Genomic DNA, 20,508 nt, shown 5'->3' with positions numbered 1-20,508 from the left:
AGACCATCTGGGGATGATGGGCGGTGCAGCCCGGAGCATCTGGGGATGATGGGCGGTGCAGCCTGGAGCATCTGGGGATGATGGGAGGTGCAGCTTAGACCATCTGGGGATGATGGGCGGTGCAGCCCGGAGCATCTGGGGATGATGGGCGGTGCAGCTTAGACCATCTGGGGATGATGGGCGGTGCAGCCCGGAGCATCTGGGGATGATGGGAGGTGCAACCCGGAGCATCTGGGGATGATGGGAGAAGCCTCCACGCATATGAACACACTTTTTGCTACTTTATCAGATTTCAGAGTTCCTCCCTCCCTCCCTCAGCTGCCTGCTCTGACGCAACGCTTTTTCACACGTGCAGCTTTTTCACACGTGCAGCGGATCTCAGGGCCGCCAGATCTGGCTGCCAAAAATGCGCACGGCCGTTAGGTGGGAGCGAAGAGAGCCTCTCCCTCCGTGCTGCCCCCTAGCGGCGGGGGCCTCTGCAGCCCAGCTGGGGCAGGCGCAGGGAATAGATGGGATGACCCCGTTGACTTTGTCCCCCGTGTTTAAATCTGGATTAAAAATTCTTATTTCTCTCTCTGGCTTGATGCTGAGGGTTTTTTCATCTTGCTGGTTGGTTTTTGCTGCATGAAAGTAACCTGATTACATTTCAGTTTGGGGAGCATTTTATTTATTTCACAAACGATTTTGGGGGTGGGGTTTAAGCTGCTTTGAGATCTCCTTTTTAAAACGGGGTGTAATCGTTTTAAAAATAAGAATAGGAAAATCCTTTGTACCTGGGGAAGAGGGTGGGGCTTTAAAGGGGGCGGGGCAGGGGGCTTTCCAGGGCCTGCCACAAAAGAATTGCACGTCCTCATAAGGTAACATGGCAAATGCAACCTCGGGTATACATGTAATGCTACATGTGTTGACCTAGAAGTAAGTTTAGGATAGGGCTGTATACTCCCCTGATTTTAAATACAGAATTGCTAGCTATTTCTCATACCCTTTACGGATGGAGAACGTGACACTTTCCAAAGCTGATGCTGATCAAAAGCGAATGGCAGGCAGCCATTCTGCCGGTGAAGCCTTCCCCGTTGCATATCCGTCTGCTGTGTCCTTGAAACGTGACGCCAGTGCTTGTAGGAAGAGCCCCGCGAAGTATTTATTCATTTATTTATTAAATTGATATGCCACCCGACTCCCAGCGACTCTGAGCAGTTTACAAAATGTTTTTAAAAAATCATTTAAAACAAAATAACAGAAAACCAAAAAAAAAGATCAAAGGTGGCCGAGATAACCAACCCAGATGGGAACAAAAGAAAAGAAGAAAAGGGGGCTTCACTCCCCCCCGCTGTGAGAAACAAACCTCCAAGTTCCAAAGAAGTAAGACAAAGATCCAATGAAGCAGCAAGGCATGGCCTTTTATTAAAAGAGCACGTGGTTGCAACAGCGGGTGTCCAGCAAGCAGGCACACCCTGTGATAAGATGCACGCACTCTTTATTCCCTGTGCCCAAGCGAAAAGACCCTCCTCCATTTCCCCATTGATTAGGTACTCAGGAGTTTACAACCTATCCTATACGCCTAATGCAACTCATGGACGTCCCGCCTTAGTTTACATCTCCCATTACCCTTATTTTAGAAGCCCCTTGCCCATATTTGTTTAATTCCTTCTATGGCAGTTTTTGACATTAGCAGTGAGTTTGCTCAGCAATGTGGTTTACCACAAAACCCACTCAGGTCAGTTCGTTAGCGCTCTATTCAGAAACTCCTTTTACCACTTGCACGAGCTTCCTTCCAAATTACCACATCTTCTGCATTTCAGCTCTTCTGCTCATTTAGTACTACTTTATGCTAAGACCCTCCCTATGCAATTGAGGACTAGTAACTTAATTGTATCACTATATATGTTTTGCTTAGAAAAGCAGGGGTCTGGGAGATCCCCTTTCACTACTAGTTGCTCATTAGAGTTTATTTGAAAGCATATACTGTTAAATTAGTTTACTTGCAAAAACAACACTTTTATTATTTCTCACACCCGCCAAAGGTCAGGTCTTCCTTTGAAACACAGTGGGGTGGGCCTGTCCGAATTTTGTGGGGCGGACCTCCTTCCAGAGAGCTACAGAGAAGATGCGCTTCTGGGGTCCCGATAGATGGCATTGCTAAATTGAAGGAACGCAGAGCACGCCAACCCTGCCAGGTCAGATCGGCCGGGCAGATACTATGGGAGACTGGTGGACCCTTAAGTAACTGGACCCTCTACCATGTAGGGCGTTATTGATAACAACTGACACCTTGAATCACACCTGGAAGCAAACAGGTAACCAGTGCAGCTTGCGAAGCAGAGGTGTTACCTGGGCATACCAGGGCATGACCGTCACTGCCCGCACCGCTGCATTCTGGACCTGTTGAAGTTTCTGGGTGGTCTTCCAGGACAGCCCTATGAGGAGTGCATTGCAGTAGTCAAGCCAGGGGGTGACCAGGGCATCCCAATCCAGGAAAGGGTGCAACTGTCCAAGTACTGCAATCACACTTCCTTGTCCCACTGGGATAAATACACTCCCATTCGCGACCTTCCCCGCACATGGAGAAGTCCGCCAACTGCAACCTAGAACCGGACGTTCTTGCTTGACTTGATGCTCCCCTTGATTTAGACTGGGACGCTCTAGCCACTAATTCTCCCGTTAGAAAGCCCCAGGTAACCTTCGAACGTCCCTGGCTCGATGGTTCGGAGCTAGAGAGGAAGGGAGGGAGAGTCGCGCGGGGCAGGCTGGGAAGGCCGACAGTTTCCGCTTTCGTTTCCGGCGCCACCATTTTGGTTTCCTTCCCGGGGAGGGTCGGCGGTTTGCGGCCTCGGCGGCGATGAAGCCCCTTCTGGTGCTGGCGCGGGGCATCCCGGTGAGTCAGTTCCGGCCGGGGGGCGGCGGCGAAACCGGGCAGCCGACGGGGGCGGCGCGCCGGGATAGGCATCTCCCCTTCCCGGGTGTGAAAGCGACCTTGACCGGGTCCTTTTAGCCAAGGCGGGCGGCCGGGACGCTGTTGCTGCTTGTCAAGAGCCGGTGGAGGGAGGGTGAAGGCCTCCTGGGGTGCCTGAAGGTTAGGCTCGCATGGCTGAGGCGCCCCTGCAGGGCGGTCGAGGGGTCGTCGGGCTCTGCCTGGGGGAGAGAGGAGAAATCCTTGCAGGTTGAAAGCTAGCAGGTCAGGGAGATGGGTATATGTCCTTATCCAAAGGACATATAAGTTCTCTTGGATGAAGAACTGCGCTCCACGTTGGCTAGGACTCCTTTTTCTAATTCGTATTTAATTTTTGATTATATCTTTAAATGTATTTATTTATTTATTTATTTATTAAATCTCTTTCCACCCATCTCCAAATGGGAGGAGTTGCAAATATTATCCTACCGTCATTTTAAAAAAAAAAGCCTTGCATGGTTTTTAAAAGCAGTTGCAGAGGGAGGCTGGGAAGATAGAAAACAGGTAGAAAGCCCAGCAGGGGATGGATGCAAGGGGGAGAAAATGTCAGGTGCTGTCTTAAGGAGAAAGGCCCTGTACATGGAGTCTTGCGAAAGGAAGTAATAAGGCAGGTATTAAAACTTTAATTTCCCAAGTGGGACAGTTTATTTATATTTATTGGCCAGTGGAGTTCTGCCTATGAAGGATTTATTGAAGACGTGGAGATCTCTCTGCGCATCATTAGAACATTGGAAGGTTATCTTAAGTAATGGTTTCTAACCTGTCCTTTCTTATGATAATCGTGACATACATAGCACATAGTTTTGCAGAAAGTTCAGGAAGTAGCTGCTAGGTGGCATTTGAACAATCAATTTTTTTCTCTAGGACTGCCTTCCTAAAGCTGTAAGCAAATTTGTAAAAAAACTGAAGTTAAAAAAACCCCCTCTTTTCTTCCTTTAGTAGCTTTGCTATTCTAAAATTGCATGTATGGCTTTTAAATGAGGTGCAAGGCTTGGTTTCTATCCAGAACAAACAGTGAATAAGGCTCAATACGGTTGGGAGAAAAGAGCAGCAAAGTTTATTCTTACATAGTCAGCGCTGCAGTGTTTACTGTTCTGTGCCATGCTGAGATTCTAAATCAAATAATTTCTTATATGAGAATGGGTGTTTAAAATGCCCCATGCATTTGAGTCAAGTATGTTTTACCAGGAAATTAAGCAAAACTGTTTTTTCTATGTGGACAGCACGCAAATGGAATGTTCTGGTGATTTATACATATTTTTTCAAATCTATCTTGCGTTTATTGTCTCTTAATAGAAAAAGTTTTACTCTCTCCACGCTGCACCCAAAGTTAAAGTCTCTGCAGCACCCAAAGTGCAGCTACAACCCCAGGAACTTGAGGTCAGTCTGAACTTGAAGGAATGTGCTTTGCGTTTTGACATTTTGCTTAACAGTAAAGTCCCGTGAGTCTTACATGGACTGATACCTCCTTTCCTAAATGCAGATCACAAAATTGCCAAGTGGTTTGGTGATTGCTTCTCTGGAAAACTATTGCCCAGTTTCTAGCATTGGCCTCTTCATTAAAGCAGGCAGCAGATATGAGACCTCCACTAATCTGGGAACTTCTCATCTGCTCCGTCTTGCAGCCAGCCTGGTAAGATGCCCTTTTTTATTTACTTTTAGGAAATGCCTTTCAGATTATTGAAGTCTAATGCGCTAAACATGAATTTGAGGTTGGAGAATCAGTGAGGCAGCTGAGTAAAGTCCAGGTAGAATTATGAAAGACCCCTTTTTTTCCCTGGTGTTAAAAAAATGGCCAAAAGTGAAAAGGGTACGTGATGGTTGGTTGCCTAAGATGTCTACCGAATCTCCTCAGTGGTTGGCCTTCAAGCCAGAACTGGAAGCCTTGAAGTGAAGTGGGCTAACACTGTCTGCTTATGTAGTAATTTGGAGATAATCTTGGCAATATGATGAATGGTTTCACATAGCACACTAGGCCAGGGTTAATTTCAGCATAGCATGAATAAACTACAATTATGGATTAACTTAAGGTGCAAACCAAACCGATACTACATAGAACCAAATGTTGTAGGGCCATTTTTGCCCTTGAAAGTCAGCTCTAAGTAATCTTAACATATTAATGATGTTATATGTTATAATTATCCAAGTTTGCCTTCCTTCATAGTTGATGTTAATCGTGTTGATAGATTCAGTTTTTAATCAGTGAATTTATCTCATCTTTCATGTCCCTCATATCTTATAGTTCTTTGTTGTCAGGGTGGGACAAGAGGCCCAGGGCAGTTTTCAGCAGAAGCTGTGACTCTCTAATAAAATCTAGTTCTGTTAGGATGGAGAGGATCTAAGCCTTTTGAATTTCCATAAAATTGATCATTTAGCTCAGTTCTCCTTACTTCAGATTGCATTGTCTTTCTCAATCCTACCCATTGTAAACTAAATAGTTTAGCGCTATGAGATTGATTCGATGTGTCTGGTATGGCAAAGTTACATTTCTTTATGAGGTGGTTATGGCTGCCTTGATAGTTACAACTCAGACTGTTAAACCTTTTCCCCCCTCTTCTTTCAGACCACAAAAGGAGCTTCTGCCTTTAAGCTCGTCACTGGCATTGACAGCGTTGCGGCTAATCTCAGGTTTGTTCCGGAAAGTTCACCTGTCTTTTGAAGAGTTTGGGGAAATGGATTCTTTGTTTGTTCACAAGGCGCTTCTTTTAATAAAAAGAAAGGCATATATTTGAATTCTGCATTTTACCAAATATGCAGATAAGGAATTTGAACAGCTCATAGCAGGACAACTGAAGGCAGCAAAGGCTTTAAACAAACAGAAAAACTGGAGGCTTTTCATATTTTAATATTAAAATTGAGCCTATCTTAAAGTATTTCTGGATTTGCAGAGGATTTTTAGTGATTTGTTTTGCATAAGTGTTTTCTCAAAACCTAGACAAGCTCTAAGAGCAAAGAACTGTTGGTTTGATAATTCTACCTTAATGATACCATGGTGACAAAATATATACCGTAGATATTCCTCAGTGTACCCAATCCTGAATTTCAGTTATTTCCAATATGTTTTCTGTTCTGGAAGATGTACATTTTTATTCTTTCATTTTTTTAGTGTGACAGCTACCAGAGAGAACATGATTTATTCCGTTGAATGTCTGCGTGATTACATGTAAGCGTCTAGATGTGTAACAAATGCATTTTCAATTCATTCAATGAACATTCTTGTTGATAAAATTGTGGATCATTTTGTACTAGTAGTTTTTTTGTTAAGTCTTTTTAAAAATACATCTTAGTTTTCTTTGCTTTCTTTATTCAGTGATACCGTGCTGGAGTATTTAATAAATGTCACTACTGCTCCAGAATTCAGGTCCTGGGAAGTATCAGAACTCAGTACCCGTTTAAGAATTGACAAGGAAATTGCTTTTCAAATCCCTCAAGCCCGTAAGTGATTTTTAAGCTGGTTGGCTATTAGTTCCTTAAAATTGGTGGGGAAACTTTTCTGCTACAACTATGTTTCTTCAGAGATGATTTGCTGCATGCTGGTCAGGCACAGGAGAGATTGCCTACAGGGTTCACTTGTTTTTTTCCTCTCCCCCCACAGAGTGGAGAGATTGGAGAGGAGGGGATTACAAGAGAGTAAGCAGCCACACAATGGGAATATACCAGGCTGCTTATGTAGCCCACTCGTCACTTCCTTTTGATGCATGTTCCCCACTGTGCCTGCTTACTCTCTTGTAATCCCTTCCTCTCCAGTGAATGTAAATATTATTCCTTCTTGCTAATTATCCCAGTGCCGGAGTGAGCATTCCAAAGAGCAGGAGAGTCGGGAAAAGGAAATCAGAGTCGTGGTCACGTGATTTCCCACCTAGCAACCGCTTCACTTAACGACAGCTGCTGGTCCCAATTGTGGTCACTAAACGAGGACTACCTGTAAATAATGCTTTATGTTAAGTGGCGTTTCAGAAGTGTTTTTATTAATGTGAAAGTTTGGTTTTCAAATGAATTGTATTTTTGGTGGCCCAAGTGAGCTTAAAGGACAGCTTAGCTAATTCCACAAAATAGCTCTAATTTCCAGCCAATATCATATGCCTTTGCTAGGTGGTTAAGCATTCTGAAATATTCCTTTCTACCTTTTTTATTTAAAAAAATGTTCTGTCAATGGGGACTTCACTTCTGAGTTGAGGGAAAATGGTATATGCAAGCAACAGGACTTTTGTTTCTGTAGAGCACAGCTTGGATGCAGATTTTATTTATTTTATTTATTACCTTTATATAGCTGCTCATCTCGCACTTGTGACTGGGAGGCGCACGCAATTAAAATAACAAAAATCCAATTCCTTTGACTTGCTTCATAGTCAATGTGTTCCCTTCTGTTTTGCCTAGATGTTCTGGAGAATTTGCACGCAGCAGCTTATCGAAATGCCCTTGCCAATTCTTTATATTGTCCAGACTTCATGATTGGCAAGATTACATCAGAACAGGCAAGAATCTGAATGGTACTTTTACCGTGGTGATATCTGGAGAACCTCTGCTTTGTTCTGCCGGCTTAGGCAAGGCAGGTCTTCATATCATGCAGGACTGGTTTATAGACTTTGCTGCCATAAGATGTAATGATGGATATGAGTTTAGTAGCCTTTAAAAGGGGTTAGATAAGACAGCAGAGTGTGGACCTATCAGTGCAAGAAGTCACGATTGCTACATTCTGCCTCTGCAGACAGTAGCTGGGGGCCCAGCTGTAGAAGGGAGCTCTCCCATTCTGCTTGTGGACTTCCAGGGGTCATCTTTTTAGCCGCGGTATGATAGACAGGTGGACCTTTGATGTGACCCGGAAGGATTCTTCTTATCCTCTCATTTTAGTTACACATCAGCTCTTCTGAAGGGTTTACCTCTCTCTTTATCACAGTTGCACCAATATGTCCAGAACAACTTCACAAGTGCCCGAATGGCCTTGGTGGGGCTCGGTATGTAATCTGCCATTTGTGTTTTATGCTGTGCTGTATTGCTTTAAAAACAACACTCTCATCGTTTTGGGGCGTTCCTTCTGACTCCGATGTTATCTTGCAGGTGTCAGCCATGCTGACCTAAAACAGGTTGGAGAACAGTTTCTTAACATTCGCAGCGGGGCCGGCTTAGCTGGTGAAAAAGCCCTGTATCATGGAGGTAAGTTGCAATCTTCGACCCTGGCTTTCCTAGTGATGGCTTTTTAGCACTCTTAGATGGCTGGGCCTGTTTGTTGAATCCTCAGACCTTTTATTATGGGACTACCATCTTTAGCACTGTCTTACTGCAAACACAGGTGTAGCTTTTCAAGGATAAAAATCCTATTAACCCACTCTTAGCTATTTATTCTATTCCTCCAAGGAATTCATAATGTTTCACAAGCATATAAGAAGCAGCCTTCCATTGTGTCAGTGCATTGGACCATTCAGGCCAAGGGTGCTCCTGAGTGAAGCAGGGCTTGCTTCAACCCCTAGTAGCCTCCCTACACATGGCCTGGGGCTTCTCAGAGTCATATCCCAAAATATCTGGAGGGGACCACATTGCTTACCCACGACTGGCAGCAGCACTCCAGGGTCTTGGGCTTCTCTCATCACTCGCTGTCCGATTCTTCGCTGGATCCAGGTTGGCAAGACAGGGGTTCTAACACTCGGTTATGTTGCTTTCCCCCCATAATTCTCATTCTAATCCAGTAAGATGCATTAAGATGTATATATGTGATTGGCCCTTGGTGAACGTCATGGATAAATGAGACTTTGATTCCAGTTACCCCATTGTTAAGTCCAGCACTCAAACCACTCTATCACATGGCTGATCATAACTGGCCTCCCATACTAGCTTTTCAAATTGTATTCCAGGGAGCTTTTTTTTTTTTAAAGTTCTTGATGTTTCTGGTTAAATTTCCCTTAAATACAGTTTGTTGATCTGCACAATTCCAGGGGAAGTGCTGAATGTATGTTTTAGGGCGAACTCCTGTTTATAAGCGATGATGATCTAGCAAGTATTTCCTACGATCAGGGAGTTTCCTGGAACGTTTCCTAGAATGCATAGAGATAGAGGGGTTTGGTGAAAAAAGCGAATGACAACACCGAGCAGTCCGTATTCAAATTCTTGGCATACTTTATCCAGACTAATTTATCCTCTTTTTTGCCTTGTCCTAAGGTGAAGTCCGGGAACAGCACAGTGATAGCCTCGTACATGCTGTTGTAGTAGCAGAAGGAGCTGCTATTGGAAGTGCAGAAGTGAACGCATTTAGCGTCCTTCAAAATATCCTTGGGGCAGGACCTCTCATTAAGAGAGGAAGCAGGATTACCAGCAAACTTGCCCAGGAGATTGCGAAGACAACTTCCCTACCATTTGATGTAAGCATTTAAACTTACTACTCTCTTTTTTTTTTTTATCAAGGGCAAAAAAGCAGAGCTTTTTAATAGATATAGATATTTGGTAAGAATTGTGTGTGAAATCCTTATCTTTGTAATATTTGGCAGAAGTGTGTGTGGCAAAATAACTTAGAAGCACTTCTTGCACTACAAGTAGTCCTCGTTTAGGTTTAGCAACCACAGTTGAGACCAGCAACTCAGTCATTAAGCGAAGCGGTTGCTAAGTAAAACCGCAACTGTGCTTATGATCTTACTTCAGTTTCCCTTTGATTTACAGACCTGCAAAGGTCATAAATGTGAGGATTGGTTGTAAAGTTATTTTTTCATCACTGTCACAACTGTGAACAGTCACTAAACGAGGACTACCTGTAGTCTCTTTTTAATGAATATATAGATATGTGCCTGTAATGGAGGATCTCCACCAATTGTGCCCTTGGTTCATGCCAGAGATGAAGTAATTGAACTCCCTAACAGGGAGAGCAATTCCACAGTGGAATCATTGCCCAAAAAGACAGTGGCTCCTCTGCACTTGGGGTGTTCAGGCAGAAGCCAGACAGCCATCTGTTGGGAATGCATACTGCACTTAATAGAATATTGGGCTTGAGGGCAAAATGCTCCTTTCAGCCCTTGAATTCTGTGGTTAGGTTAATGATAGACTTCCATTCACTGATCATCAGTTTTTAAAGGATTTTTTTAATGTAAGCATAAAACACCTTCCAGTCCCTGAGGTGGTAAGTGCCATTTAGAAGAAGCATTCCTTCTTCTCTCCTACAGGAAAAGTTGCCTCTTCTAAGATCTTTGCAAGCAATAGCACACCAACCAAAAGAAATGTGCTTTTTTCCTTCAGTACTATTTTTAGTACAATTCTTCAACTAAAGTTTATAAAATTAATTTGCTTAGATTTCATTCAGTGGGAATCCTTGGGACTGTAGTGTTGAACCCTGAGCTACAGATATTCTCTTCTGTTAATCCTAGTTCATCAGCAAATGGTTCAATTTCAGTTCATCTTAAATCCCAGCAGTTTGCCACGTTAAAAATAGGTTATGCTGAAGGGAAAAAAATGTGGGAATATGCTAACTGAAAGCAGCCTTATATTGCAGGTAACAGCATTTAATGTGAATTACACTGATTCTGGACTTTTTGGCATATATACCATATCTCAAGCTTCAGTCACTAGGGAGGTAAGGTATCCACGTGAATGTAATTCTAGATCACCTTGAGTCCTGTGAGCGGCTTGCATTCACACGTACATTCTCAGGGTGGGTGTGCCAAAATTTGCAACTCATTTAAGAGGGATTTTAAAGGGCAAAATGGATGTCTTTGAGGGTGGTGTACTTCCAGCTGCTGCAACCAGAAGTAAAATATTTTATAACTTGTGTTAAGGTAATCAAAACTGCTTTGAACCAAATGAAGGCGGTTTCCCAGGGTGGAGTTACAGATGAAGAAGTCAAAAGAGCCAAGTAAGTTTTCCTCCTAGGTTCTTTTGCAGTACTGTGTCTTGTTCACTGTCCAAAAATGCCATCGCTCTTTATCCTTTCTTGGCTTTCAGATATGGCTATGTATAATATAATTCTCTCTGTCTGTTAAAGTTTTAAGCTAGAGTAAAAAACTGACAACTTTCCGTATCTGTGAAATTTGCTAATCCTCCAGAATTGAACAATAAAGTGGTATTCAAAAGCAAGGCTGTAACTCGAAGATAGAGTGCACGCATGCAAAAAAATTTTTGAATGCAAAAAATTCCCGGTATCTCAAGAGCATTGTCTGCTTGAGGCTCTGGAAAGCCATTCCTAAGTCAGGCCAGAGAATACCTTGAGATAAGTGGTCAAGTGGCTAGTTGGTTGTATTTGTAATCAGTTGGACATTTTTAAAAAAGCAGTAAAAACACTGTTATCTAAAATCCGTTTATTCTGAAGGTATTTTTACATGATTTTATAAAGTACATGATTACAGCATTTTTCTCCTGGAGATATTTTATTGAAGCTTGTTTTTGTTCCCAGTTGCATAAGTGAAACTTCCCAGGGGACTTTCATCAAGTTGCCTTCCTTAGAGAATGTCCCTAATTCCACACTGACGGCCCTTTTAACGTAACCCGCATCCTTTGATTCAACTGCAATATAAAATAAATGCTTGTCAAAAGCAAAGTGACAGTAATTGTAAATGTATTCAGTTTTATCCTTTTCACACATTTTATCTCTTTTCTTTCCATATTCGTTTCATGATGGGTTAATCTAGCATTGTACTATAATTTTGAGAATGTCAGCCGTGTAGGGGTAATGCCTCGTAAAAAGCTTATAAATCAAACGGGGTCATAAAACCTGCATGCCAAATGTGGCATCAGGTGGAGTGTATCTGAAAACTCAGCACTCGATTTGACTTGCTAATGAAGACCCTGGGAATTTTCTGAACCCTGAAGGGTGGGAACCTGCCTGGTAGCTATTTTAGGCCTATAGAGAGCACAGGGGAACCATGGCTGTACCAGTTTGGTGGGTAAAGGTGCTACTCTTTCCAGAAGCAGCCTTATTTCTGTACAGTGGGGGCTACTTGTCATACAGTTTCTCACTTAAAGGCAGAGTCTACGTGGCTCGAAACAGAATGCCTGTCTGTAGACTTCTGCCACCCTTTTAGTGAGACGTACTTAAGAGACACCTGCACACTATGGAAGGGATTTTTTTCTGTATCTTAGATTCAAGCTTTTCCCCTTAATTGGCAATCTTAACTTGTAAAAATCAATAGGAGTTTTGTCACTTTACTGTGGGAAGTGTCCTAACCCTAACTCATTAAAGTACTATTTACGCCATAGAGATGTCATCTTCATGTGTTGAGAGCAGGCTGCTGTACTTACCTTCTGTCCCTGATTCTTTGACAGGCAGCAACTGAAGGCAGCTTTTTTTATGTCTGTGGAGTCTTCAGAAGGCTTGCTTAATGAGATCGGTAGCCAGGCGTTAGCATCTGGGACATATACCTCACCAGCCACCGTGGTTGAACAGATTGATTCTGTGACCACTGCTGATGTTGTGAATGTAAGTAACGTGCCAGTCAATTATTATAATATGACCAGAAACCAAATTAAGCAGAATTTCATCTCTGCGTTTAGTAGGCAGGAATGGGGGAACTCCTGTTAATGATTTGCTTCATGACGTGGTCCACAGTCCTCATAACCAGGACTGAACCCTGAGCCACAGGCGCCCCCTTCTCCAGTGCTGAGTGTTTACAGGGAGAGGGTTTGTTCCGAGATGCCATCAGGCCCATCGCAGCTGTATTAGGCAAGGGCCTACTGTTAATTTGCAGACTCCAAAGTAAATATGTTCTTATTTGCTCACACTGTGGACGATAGTTCTTTGGGGTGCATTTGTGTCTAATTTTCATCTGTGTTGACTATTTTGGAGGCCTGGATTTGATAGAAAAGTGGGGATAGAAATAAGTTAGCATCAGTTTTTCTGTCAGAAAGACTGCCTATTTTAAAAGAGGCTTTGAGCTTAAAGGAATGTTGTTGTTTTTTAAAAAGCAGGCTTTGCTCATTGTTAAGTATGCTTACCAACCAAACTTTCTGCTTTATTTTTCAGGCTGCAAAGAAGTTTGTTAGTGGGAAGAAATCGGTAACAGCTAGGGGAAACTTGGCAAATACCCCTTTTGCTGATGAGTTGTAAGAAGTAAAACATAGGGTATGGTTTAAAGTGAATTCTAAAGCAATTGTATTGATTGCTCTTTCATGTGCTTTGGCTTTATAGATTTCCATGTCCATTTACATACACCAAATAAAGTGCAGAGCTCCTATAAATAACAGGACTGCCAGCATTTTGTGTTCAAATACTAGACTGCAGAAGTTGTCAGCTTTGTTTGGACCAGCTTATCAGACTTGTAAATAAATTAATTAATTACGAAAGGGAGTCCTGGCGTAAGCTGTATAAATAGAGCCTGTGAATATGGGGCTTGTGAGTTAGCTATTTCAAACAGAATTCCCTGTATGGCGTGCAAGAGGCAGGACCTATATTCATTTAGACCAGCATAATCATTTTGAAGTAAACTCTTACCTCTAAAAGTGAAAGGCGGCTGAATGCTGCTCTGTCAGTTCTGCTTCAGAGGCTAGCTTCCAGAAACAGCCTGTAAGGAAACTGACTGTAGTTTTCTTCTTCTCCCCTAAGGCGATTCCCCCACAGGAGAGCATTTCTTGTTTCAAAACCAGATTTCCATATTGCCAGACAGATGAAAACACATTTTCAGTACAAGGATACGGGGTGCAAATGAAAATCCAGCCGATAGGTCCAATTTGGAGCACCCGGTCTTTGCCAGGGCAAAGGTGGACTCAGTGGCCTCTCTACTCAAATTCGTAAGAAACATTTTCAAGCCAAAATGCATCCGACACAGAGGAAGAAGACGACACTGAGGGTGCAACTTTATGTTTGGGCATAGTCCAGTATGGAGATGATGATGATAAATGTAAAGTTGAAATGTCAACATCACTTTCAGCTTCAAAATCTTTGTGGATCATAATGTCACAACCGATATCAGAACCCACAGTAAACGTATAGGTTTTCCTTTCAAAGATGTGCCAGTCTTTAGAGATCCACTTGGGTTGATTGGAAGGTTCAAAAGAAAGTGAGCGCACAGCTTTAACGTTAACTGAGTGCATTAGTTTAACATTTAAACTGCCCACAGATAAAGTTCTAACAGGAACTTCTTCCTGGTAGCTCTCCTCAGTACTGCCATCAGTATCTTCAATCTTATTTTCAATCTTATCTTCAATCTTATTTTCAGTCTTATCTTCAGTCTTATCTTCAGTCTTATCTTCGCTCTCATTATCTGAGTCTTCACTGCTTGTCCAATTTTCTTCACTGGTGTAACTTGCTGTGCTAAAATGTAGAAAATGAGGAGTTCCAGCAAGGAATTATTTACAATTATTGCTCCTTCCAAATAGTTTTAGAAGGGAAAGTCCTAAATCTAATCTGTTGTCTTGGCAATTAACAGGAGGAGGGATGGCTGATAGTAGAGCTCGTGCTTTGCAAGTTAAGGGTTCAGGTTTAGTTCTTGTGATCTTTCATTAAAAGAAATGGGTAGCAGTGATAAAAGACTTCTACTTTCAGTGTTGGGGAGTAAATAATGTTAGGGTACTTGGACTAATAGTATACAGATAGTCCTTGTTTAGCGACTGCTTCATACAGTAACTGTTCACAGTTACGACACTGATGAAAAAGTAACTTTGTAACCAGTCCTCACATTTACCACCTTTGCAGGTCTGTAAAGCAAAGGAAAGCTGAAGTAAGATCATAAGCACAGTCATGGTTTCACTTAGCAACCACTTTGCTTAATGATCAAGTTGCAGACCGAATTGTGGTCGCTAAATGAGGACTACCTGTGATGTCATATAAGCAGCTTTCTCTGCTCTTAACTTTTCACCATCTTGAATCAAAGGCTCAATATTATACTAGGTAAAATAGAATTTAATAAACTTAGAGATATAACCAAATAAATCTAACAAGGTATATAATATTGCAACCTCTACATCCCTGTTAAAACCAAACAATCTTTTCAAAATACCACATTGGATTTCCTTTAGAAATGAGTTGTATTGAAATGTTAGTTGTATGGAAAAAAAATACAGTCTGGGTTGATTATAAGTGAAGACTTAATGTGTACAAAAACCTAACTTTTTTTTTTGCAGCATTCATATCTAAACAAATTGACAATATTCCTGTGGCAATAGTAATTGGGCTCTCATGGTAAAAACAGTTCCAGGTTGTCTGATACAGACTCAATTTAAGATGCTTGGATCTAGAATATGACTGAAGGATTATATCCACATGCTTTGGCATGAGTGTTAAGATAATATCTGAGCTTCTGGTCCACAAATAAGAGCTGTGAAACTTGTAGATAACATTGGTGGTGCCTCTTTTGCACTGTCCTTCCCCCCCCCCCCATTTGGAGTACCATCCCCTTGAAATGGATATGCTCTCCTTTGCTGGCCTTTTGGAGAATTTTAAAGACTGATCTGGAACATAGTTGATTAATTTTATCTAAAGTTTGCTGCTACACCTTAATGAGCTTTATTTATGAATTCAGTGTTACTTTTTGGATTTGGTAACCTATCTGGTGCTATTGTCTACTTTGCGAGGGTTTTTTTTTAACCGCACAGAGGGCTGTAGTTCCTTTTTAAAAAAAAAAATCAATCGTTAGGGATGTAAATCTCAAACAATGCCTGTCCTTAATCTCTGTACGCCTTGCTGTGAGTAAACAAAAGCATTATTTTTGCCATTTTACTCTGTATTTGGAACTTTTACGTATTCCTCTGATTCTCATTCTGCCTTCTTCCTGGCTGTCTAAAGTTTGATAAGTGACGTAGAAATTAATGATCTGTTGTTACTATTTAAATAATACAAGTAATTATGGTATCTATGCAGCCAGGATGCATACTTTCTGACAGATTGAGAGCTGGACCTTATTTAATATACATTGGTCATAGTCCAAATATGGGTGGGGGCCAGGATCCAGTTGTAAGCCTTGTCAAATTTCAGTGCACCTAATTTGCTCAAACACTCTCCTGGTTCCTCCTCCTCCTCCTGAACACAACAGAAAATCTGTTTTCTGAGCAGATGGCTTGTAAGGATAGGGCAATAGTTAAAATACATTGCAAATATCTGAGGTGATGGGAACAAGTTGATGCTCAAATGAAAAAAGGTGGCAGGAAATCTATTGAAATCTTGCTGACATTTCAGTGAGTGTAGGCAGGTCTGAACTATCTAGACCAGTGTTTCTCAACCTTGACAACTTTATGATGTGTGGACTGCAACTCCCAGAATTCCCCAGGCAGCATGTTGGCTGGAGAATTCTGAGAGTTGAAGTCCATACATCATAAAGTTGCCAAAGTTGTGGAACACTGATCTAGACAAATTGTTTCACAGCTGCCCATTTTTCTATGATTTATTAATTTTGGGGTAGTTTCTAATACATCCATATCAATCAACATACCCTAATACAAATTGCCTCCAAAATATTTAGCAGACTGACCTCCTCTCTCTCCCCCCCGCCTCTCCAGTCTACCATTTCCATGCTTCCAGTTTTTGTTTTCTCTGTGACTTATATAACTTAGATAAGCTTTTTGGAAGTGGACAATAAAAACATCTGTCGTACATAATGTCCGTCGTAAATCCCTAGGTGAAAGCAAACTTTTAAACATAAACTGATTCTATAGAGTGGGGGAAAAAGAGTGCTGTGCTATCACAAGGCTCAAGGAATTTTGACACAAGACGATTGTGAATAAAATCAGCCTGTCAAAATTGTTCTTGGGTTGAAATGGCCAGGATTCCTCAACAAGTGACATTCATCAAGGGCAAATGGTAATTTAGAGAACATCTTTAAGAGGCACCCTGTATTTCAAGTGACATTTTTCCAAATGCCATAAATTTAATCTGGGACCTTCCGGATACACTCCCTCTTTGAGCTACAGCTTCTCTCTTTCAGGAAACCAAATAATATTTTTGTTACATTTGCATCCTGCTTTTCTTCTAGGTGTGTAATGTAATGCATGGGCATTTTTCCCTATTTTCGGTACGTCCCTATGAAGCAGAGTGGACTGGGAGAGTAGCCTGATTCATACAACACCATACGTTGGTTAGTTTTTGTGTGATTCACGTCATTGCGTTAGGAAATCATGATTTGTCAGCTTGGAGTATTGCGTGAATGGAACCAGTTATGGTTTCTTTAATTGGCCACTGTTAAGTAGTGTATGAACCCACTTGGTGTGGCCAGCCAAAAGTCACCCAATGAGCTCCAGGATCAAGTGGGTCTTCCATCCTGCTTTTCCCTGAGCGTTACAGCTCCCTGGCCTGCCATTTTATTTTTAGCCATTACCTGCCCACCTATTCAATATGCTATTTTCACATTCCTCAGAAATTTGGATGGATAACAGATTCTTACTCTATTGCGGGTCCCTTTAATTCAGGAATGTTCTTGAGAGCAGTTTCCCACCGGCCTGGAATTTTAATGAAATCCCTATAAACCTGGATTTGCAGAACCGTCCCTATAGGAACAGTGTGCAGAAGCTGCCTCAGTTCTCGCAGGGTCCACCCTAAGACATTAGCATGTCCGATTTTGAGTAGGGTATCACCTGAAATGAAAAGCAGGATTCACTAATTATGCTCTTAGCTGCAAGTAATTCCTTAATAAATGCAGTTGAAAATCGTTGTGCTAAACCGATTAAGGAAATATCAGGTTCAAACCTAACAACTGTAATGATAAAAGTGCGTGTGGGGGGGGAGGTCTGGAAAATAAGGTAATAAAGAGAACATGTCCAGAAATGTTGACCAGGTTGCTCAGAAGCCAGGCAGTCCATTGCCAAGCAGATTAAAATCTCACGTTAGGATAATCATGGGCTTTTATCAAACAGCACCTGTAGCACCTATTGGGGAGCCCAGCTTATGTAGCCACGTGTTAGAGATGGTTCTTATCTCACAACAGATGCAACATAATCTGAAGGGGGGGATATTAACTATGTCATAGTCAGTTCCCTCTCTAATTGCTATGGAGCTGACCAGCATGAACAACCTCTGTGGGGAGGAGGGACCTATTTGATCAGCCTGCTCTGGGAGCTAGTTGGATCCTTTGGGTTTCCAAAGAGTACTTGGGGAGGCTATGGTGGACAGTCCTACTGAGGCTTTGGAACTGAAAGGCAAGTAACACCCTTGGACAATATTGCACGTGAGTAGTCTCTCCCACTTCATGGATCCTTACTGAGGAGGTCCAGGAGATGAACTGACAGAGGAGATGCCGGGAGCACTGCTGGTAGAAGACAACAAGCCTGTCTGATCAAACATGGGCGAGGGTTCAGTTGACAGCCTATGCTGGGGTAATGAAAGAGGCAAAATGGTCATCTGTCCTGGAGAGTGATTGAGTATGAGCTGCGGTGGTTTCTCCATTTAAACCACTTCTCTTTTGCTATTGTTGTGAATAGTTTTTCGTCTTATTACTGTTTTGTATGGTCTCAAACTGGTTTTGTGTGTTTGCCTCACCTGCTTGGAGTTTGCCATCTCTGGCAGCAGCACCTTTCTCTACCAGACCAGAAATCTGGAGATAAGGCCCATTCTGAATCAGTATGAAACCTAGACCATCCTCATCCATCTGAATATTTGTCTTGATTGTTGTGCTCAAAGTATGTTCAGAATCCTCCATGTCTGAAGACTCATCTAAATAAGAAATGCAGGGGTCTTCAAAAGTAAAGCTTAGCTTTGCTTACTAGTCAATATGGAACCCTATCATGCCCAGTTTCCTAAATAAGGCAATACAATTCCTCTGGACGTATTGTACAAAAGGTGCATGTCTAAATTTTTATCCTGTCCTTAAGTCAACTCTAGTTCTTGCTTTCTGACCAGTATAAATGGCTGGGTTTGTGTTGGGCCATAAATAGATAGTGTAGCATATTGTGCAAACTACTGTAAACCATGGATTATATTACAGTATGTTGTGCAAACCAAACTCATTGTATTCTGAACAATGGTTTCAAATTATGGCTCAATAGGGCATCTAAACCTGCCTTTCGCTAGCATCAGTCTGATTCTCACAACCACAGCCCAGGCCACTGGCTCAACTATTCTACAGTCTGAAATTTTGAAGCGACCCAACCCATAGTGCATTAGAGCTGTTTTCCCCAACCTGTTGTTCTTAACTCTGCTGGATTATGACTTCCCCACCAATTAACATGTTTTCATGTTTCTGGTAATGGATTTTAATAATTATAGGCCAACACGTTTGAAGACAAGAAGTTGGAGAATGCTGAACCAGCAAATCTTGGCCAATTCCATTGATCTATCTTCTCCCAGCTAACTTCCTCTAAATGTATTGGATGTCAGGTTAGAAATACGTTTTGTCTTGAACTCACTGGTGCTCACCTGAATCCCAATCACTCTCATAATCATCTGAGTCAGTATACAGGCTTTCTTCATCTGCAGAGAATGAGAATTCTAGTAAGTTACAAAGCTCAAATAGCCTGGCCAAAAGTATACAACAGTCTGGCAGAATAATCCAGTGGACATGCCTCTACACTTCAGCTTTTTGCTCAAGCCAGATCTTAGCAAAGTGCTTTTTAGGAAGTAAAGAAAAACACGGAAATGTTTGCAAAGATGGGAGCCAAAGTATAACTTGAGCCCCAAGGTTTGAGGAAGCCTAGTGGCATTTGCTCTTTAAATAACAAACTTCAGTGCCACATCATCAACTGCTTAGAAAGTTCTACTTTGAAAAGCCATTTGTTACTAAGCATTGGTGGCTGCCTGAAATTTGAAGACGAATCAGATGTATATTTCATTGGATGCCATCTAAGATGTCCATCTATCAATCATCAGCTTACTGCTTAGTACTTCCAAAGAAAGACTTGGCCTGCAGTCATTAATTTATTGTGTAAATGTATGCGGGAACCCAACAGTGATATCAAAAAGAATCAGCAGCATTTGTTGACACAAAGATTTGTAATGTCAATCGCAAGAATTTGTATCAAATTGTTGATGGCACTGATGGGAAGAAAAAGGAAGAAGAGTAAGAGTGAGAAGGAATTTAAATTAGCTATAATGATACCTGACGATACATGTGACCATCTTCTGAAGGCTGTTCTTTTGACTGATGACCTCCTTCTGAAATATGGCCTCCTTACAGATGGCCTCCTGGCAGATGATCGCCTTCTTTCAAATGATCTTTCTCTGGTGGAGGACCGCCTTCTGTCAGAAGATCTCCTCCTGTCAAATGTCCTACCTCTGTCAGGTGACCTTTCGACTGATGACCTCCTTCTGAAATATGGCCTCCTTACAGATGGTCTCCTGGCAGATGATCGCCTTCTGTCAAATGATCTTTCTCTGGTGGAAGACCGCCTTCTGTCAGAAGATCTCCTCCTGTCAAATGTCCTACCTCTATCAGATGACCTTCTGACTGATGACGACCTTCTGAAATGTGGCCTTCTTACAGATGACCTCCTGGCAGATGATTGCCTTCTGTCATATGATCTTTCTCTGGTGGACGATCTCCTTCTTTGAGAAGATCTCCTGTCAAATGTCCTCCCTCTATCAGATGACCTTCTTCTATCAGATAATCTATCAGATGAACTGATAGAAGGCTTTAGGGAAGATCTCTTGAAAGTTAACTCTTTCTTATAATTTGGCTTTTTCTGATCCATGGTTACCAACCCTCAAGAGATTGTATATGGAACCAAAC

General features: G+C 42.0%; 2 protein-coding genes across 3 annotated transcripts; one reads left to right on the top strand and one right to left on the bottom strand.

The window, feature by feature from the left end:
- The first annotated feature begins 2,719 nt into the window (after positions 1-2,719).
- On the top strand, positions 2,720-13,677 carry UQCRC2 (ubiquinol-cytochrome c reductase core protein 2). 2 transcript variants are annotated; one of them, XM_025164618.2, is made up of 15 exons: positions 2,720-2,875; positions 4,247-4,330; positions 4,434-4,583; positions 5,514-5,578; positions 6,057-6,113; positions 6,261-6,385; positions 7,328-7,425; positions 7,848-7,905; positions 8,009-8,104; positions 9,104-9,303; positions 10,422-10,502; positions 10,705-10,781; positions 12,188-12,341; positions 12,885-12,983; positions 13,464-13,677. In XM_025164618.2, the coding sequence occupies exons 1-14, from the start codon at positions 2,840-2,842 to the stop codon at positions 12,966-12,968; spliced, it is 1,365 nt and encodes a 454-aa protein (XP_025020386.1). In that variant the 5' UTR covers positions 2,720-2,839; the 3' UTR covers positions 12,969-12,983; positions 13,464-13,677. The 2 variants fall into 2 exon arrangements, with proteins under 2 accessions (XP_025020386.1, XP_007425029.1); XM_007424967.4 differs by lacking the exon at positions 13,464-13,677 and having other exon boundaries at positions 2,721-2,875; positions 12,885-13,102.
- PDZD9 (PDZ domain containing 9) lies at positions 13,637-18,341 on the bottom strand. Its single transcript, XM_088147770.1, has 3 exons — positions 18,324-18,341; positions 18,046-18,155; positions 13,637-14,171 (listed from the first exon to the last, which is right to left on the bottom strand). Exons 1-3 carry the CDS (start codon positions 18,339-18,341, stop codon positions 13,637-13,639), a joined length of 663 nt encoding a protein of 220 aa, XP_088003896.1.
- Between the last annotated feature and the right edge of the window lie 2,167 nt (positions 18,342-20,508).

The sequence above is a fragment of the Python bivittatus genome, unplaced genomic scaffold (genome assembly GCF_059951505.1).
Source record: "Python bivittatus isolate LINGU-HERP-01145 unplaced genomic scaffold, Pbiv_v1 ctg000560_np1212, whole genome shotgun sequence".
NCBI classification, from domain to species: domain Eukaryota; kingdom Metazoa; phylum Chordata; class Lepidosauria; order Squamata; family Pythonidae; genus Python; species Python bivittatus.
Note: the sequence above shows the minus strand (reverse complement) of the source record. Positions and strands in the feature narration are given on the sequence as shown.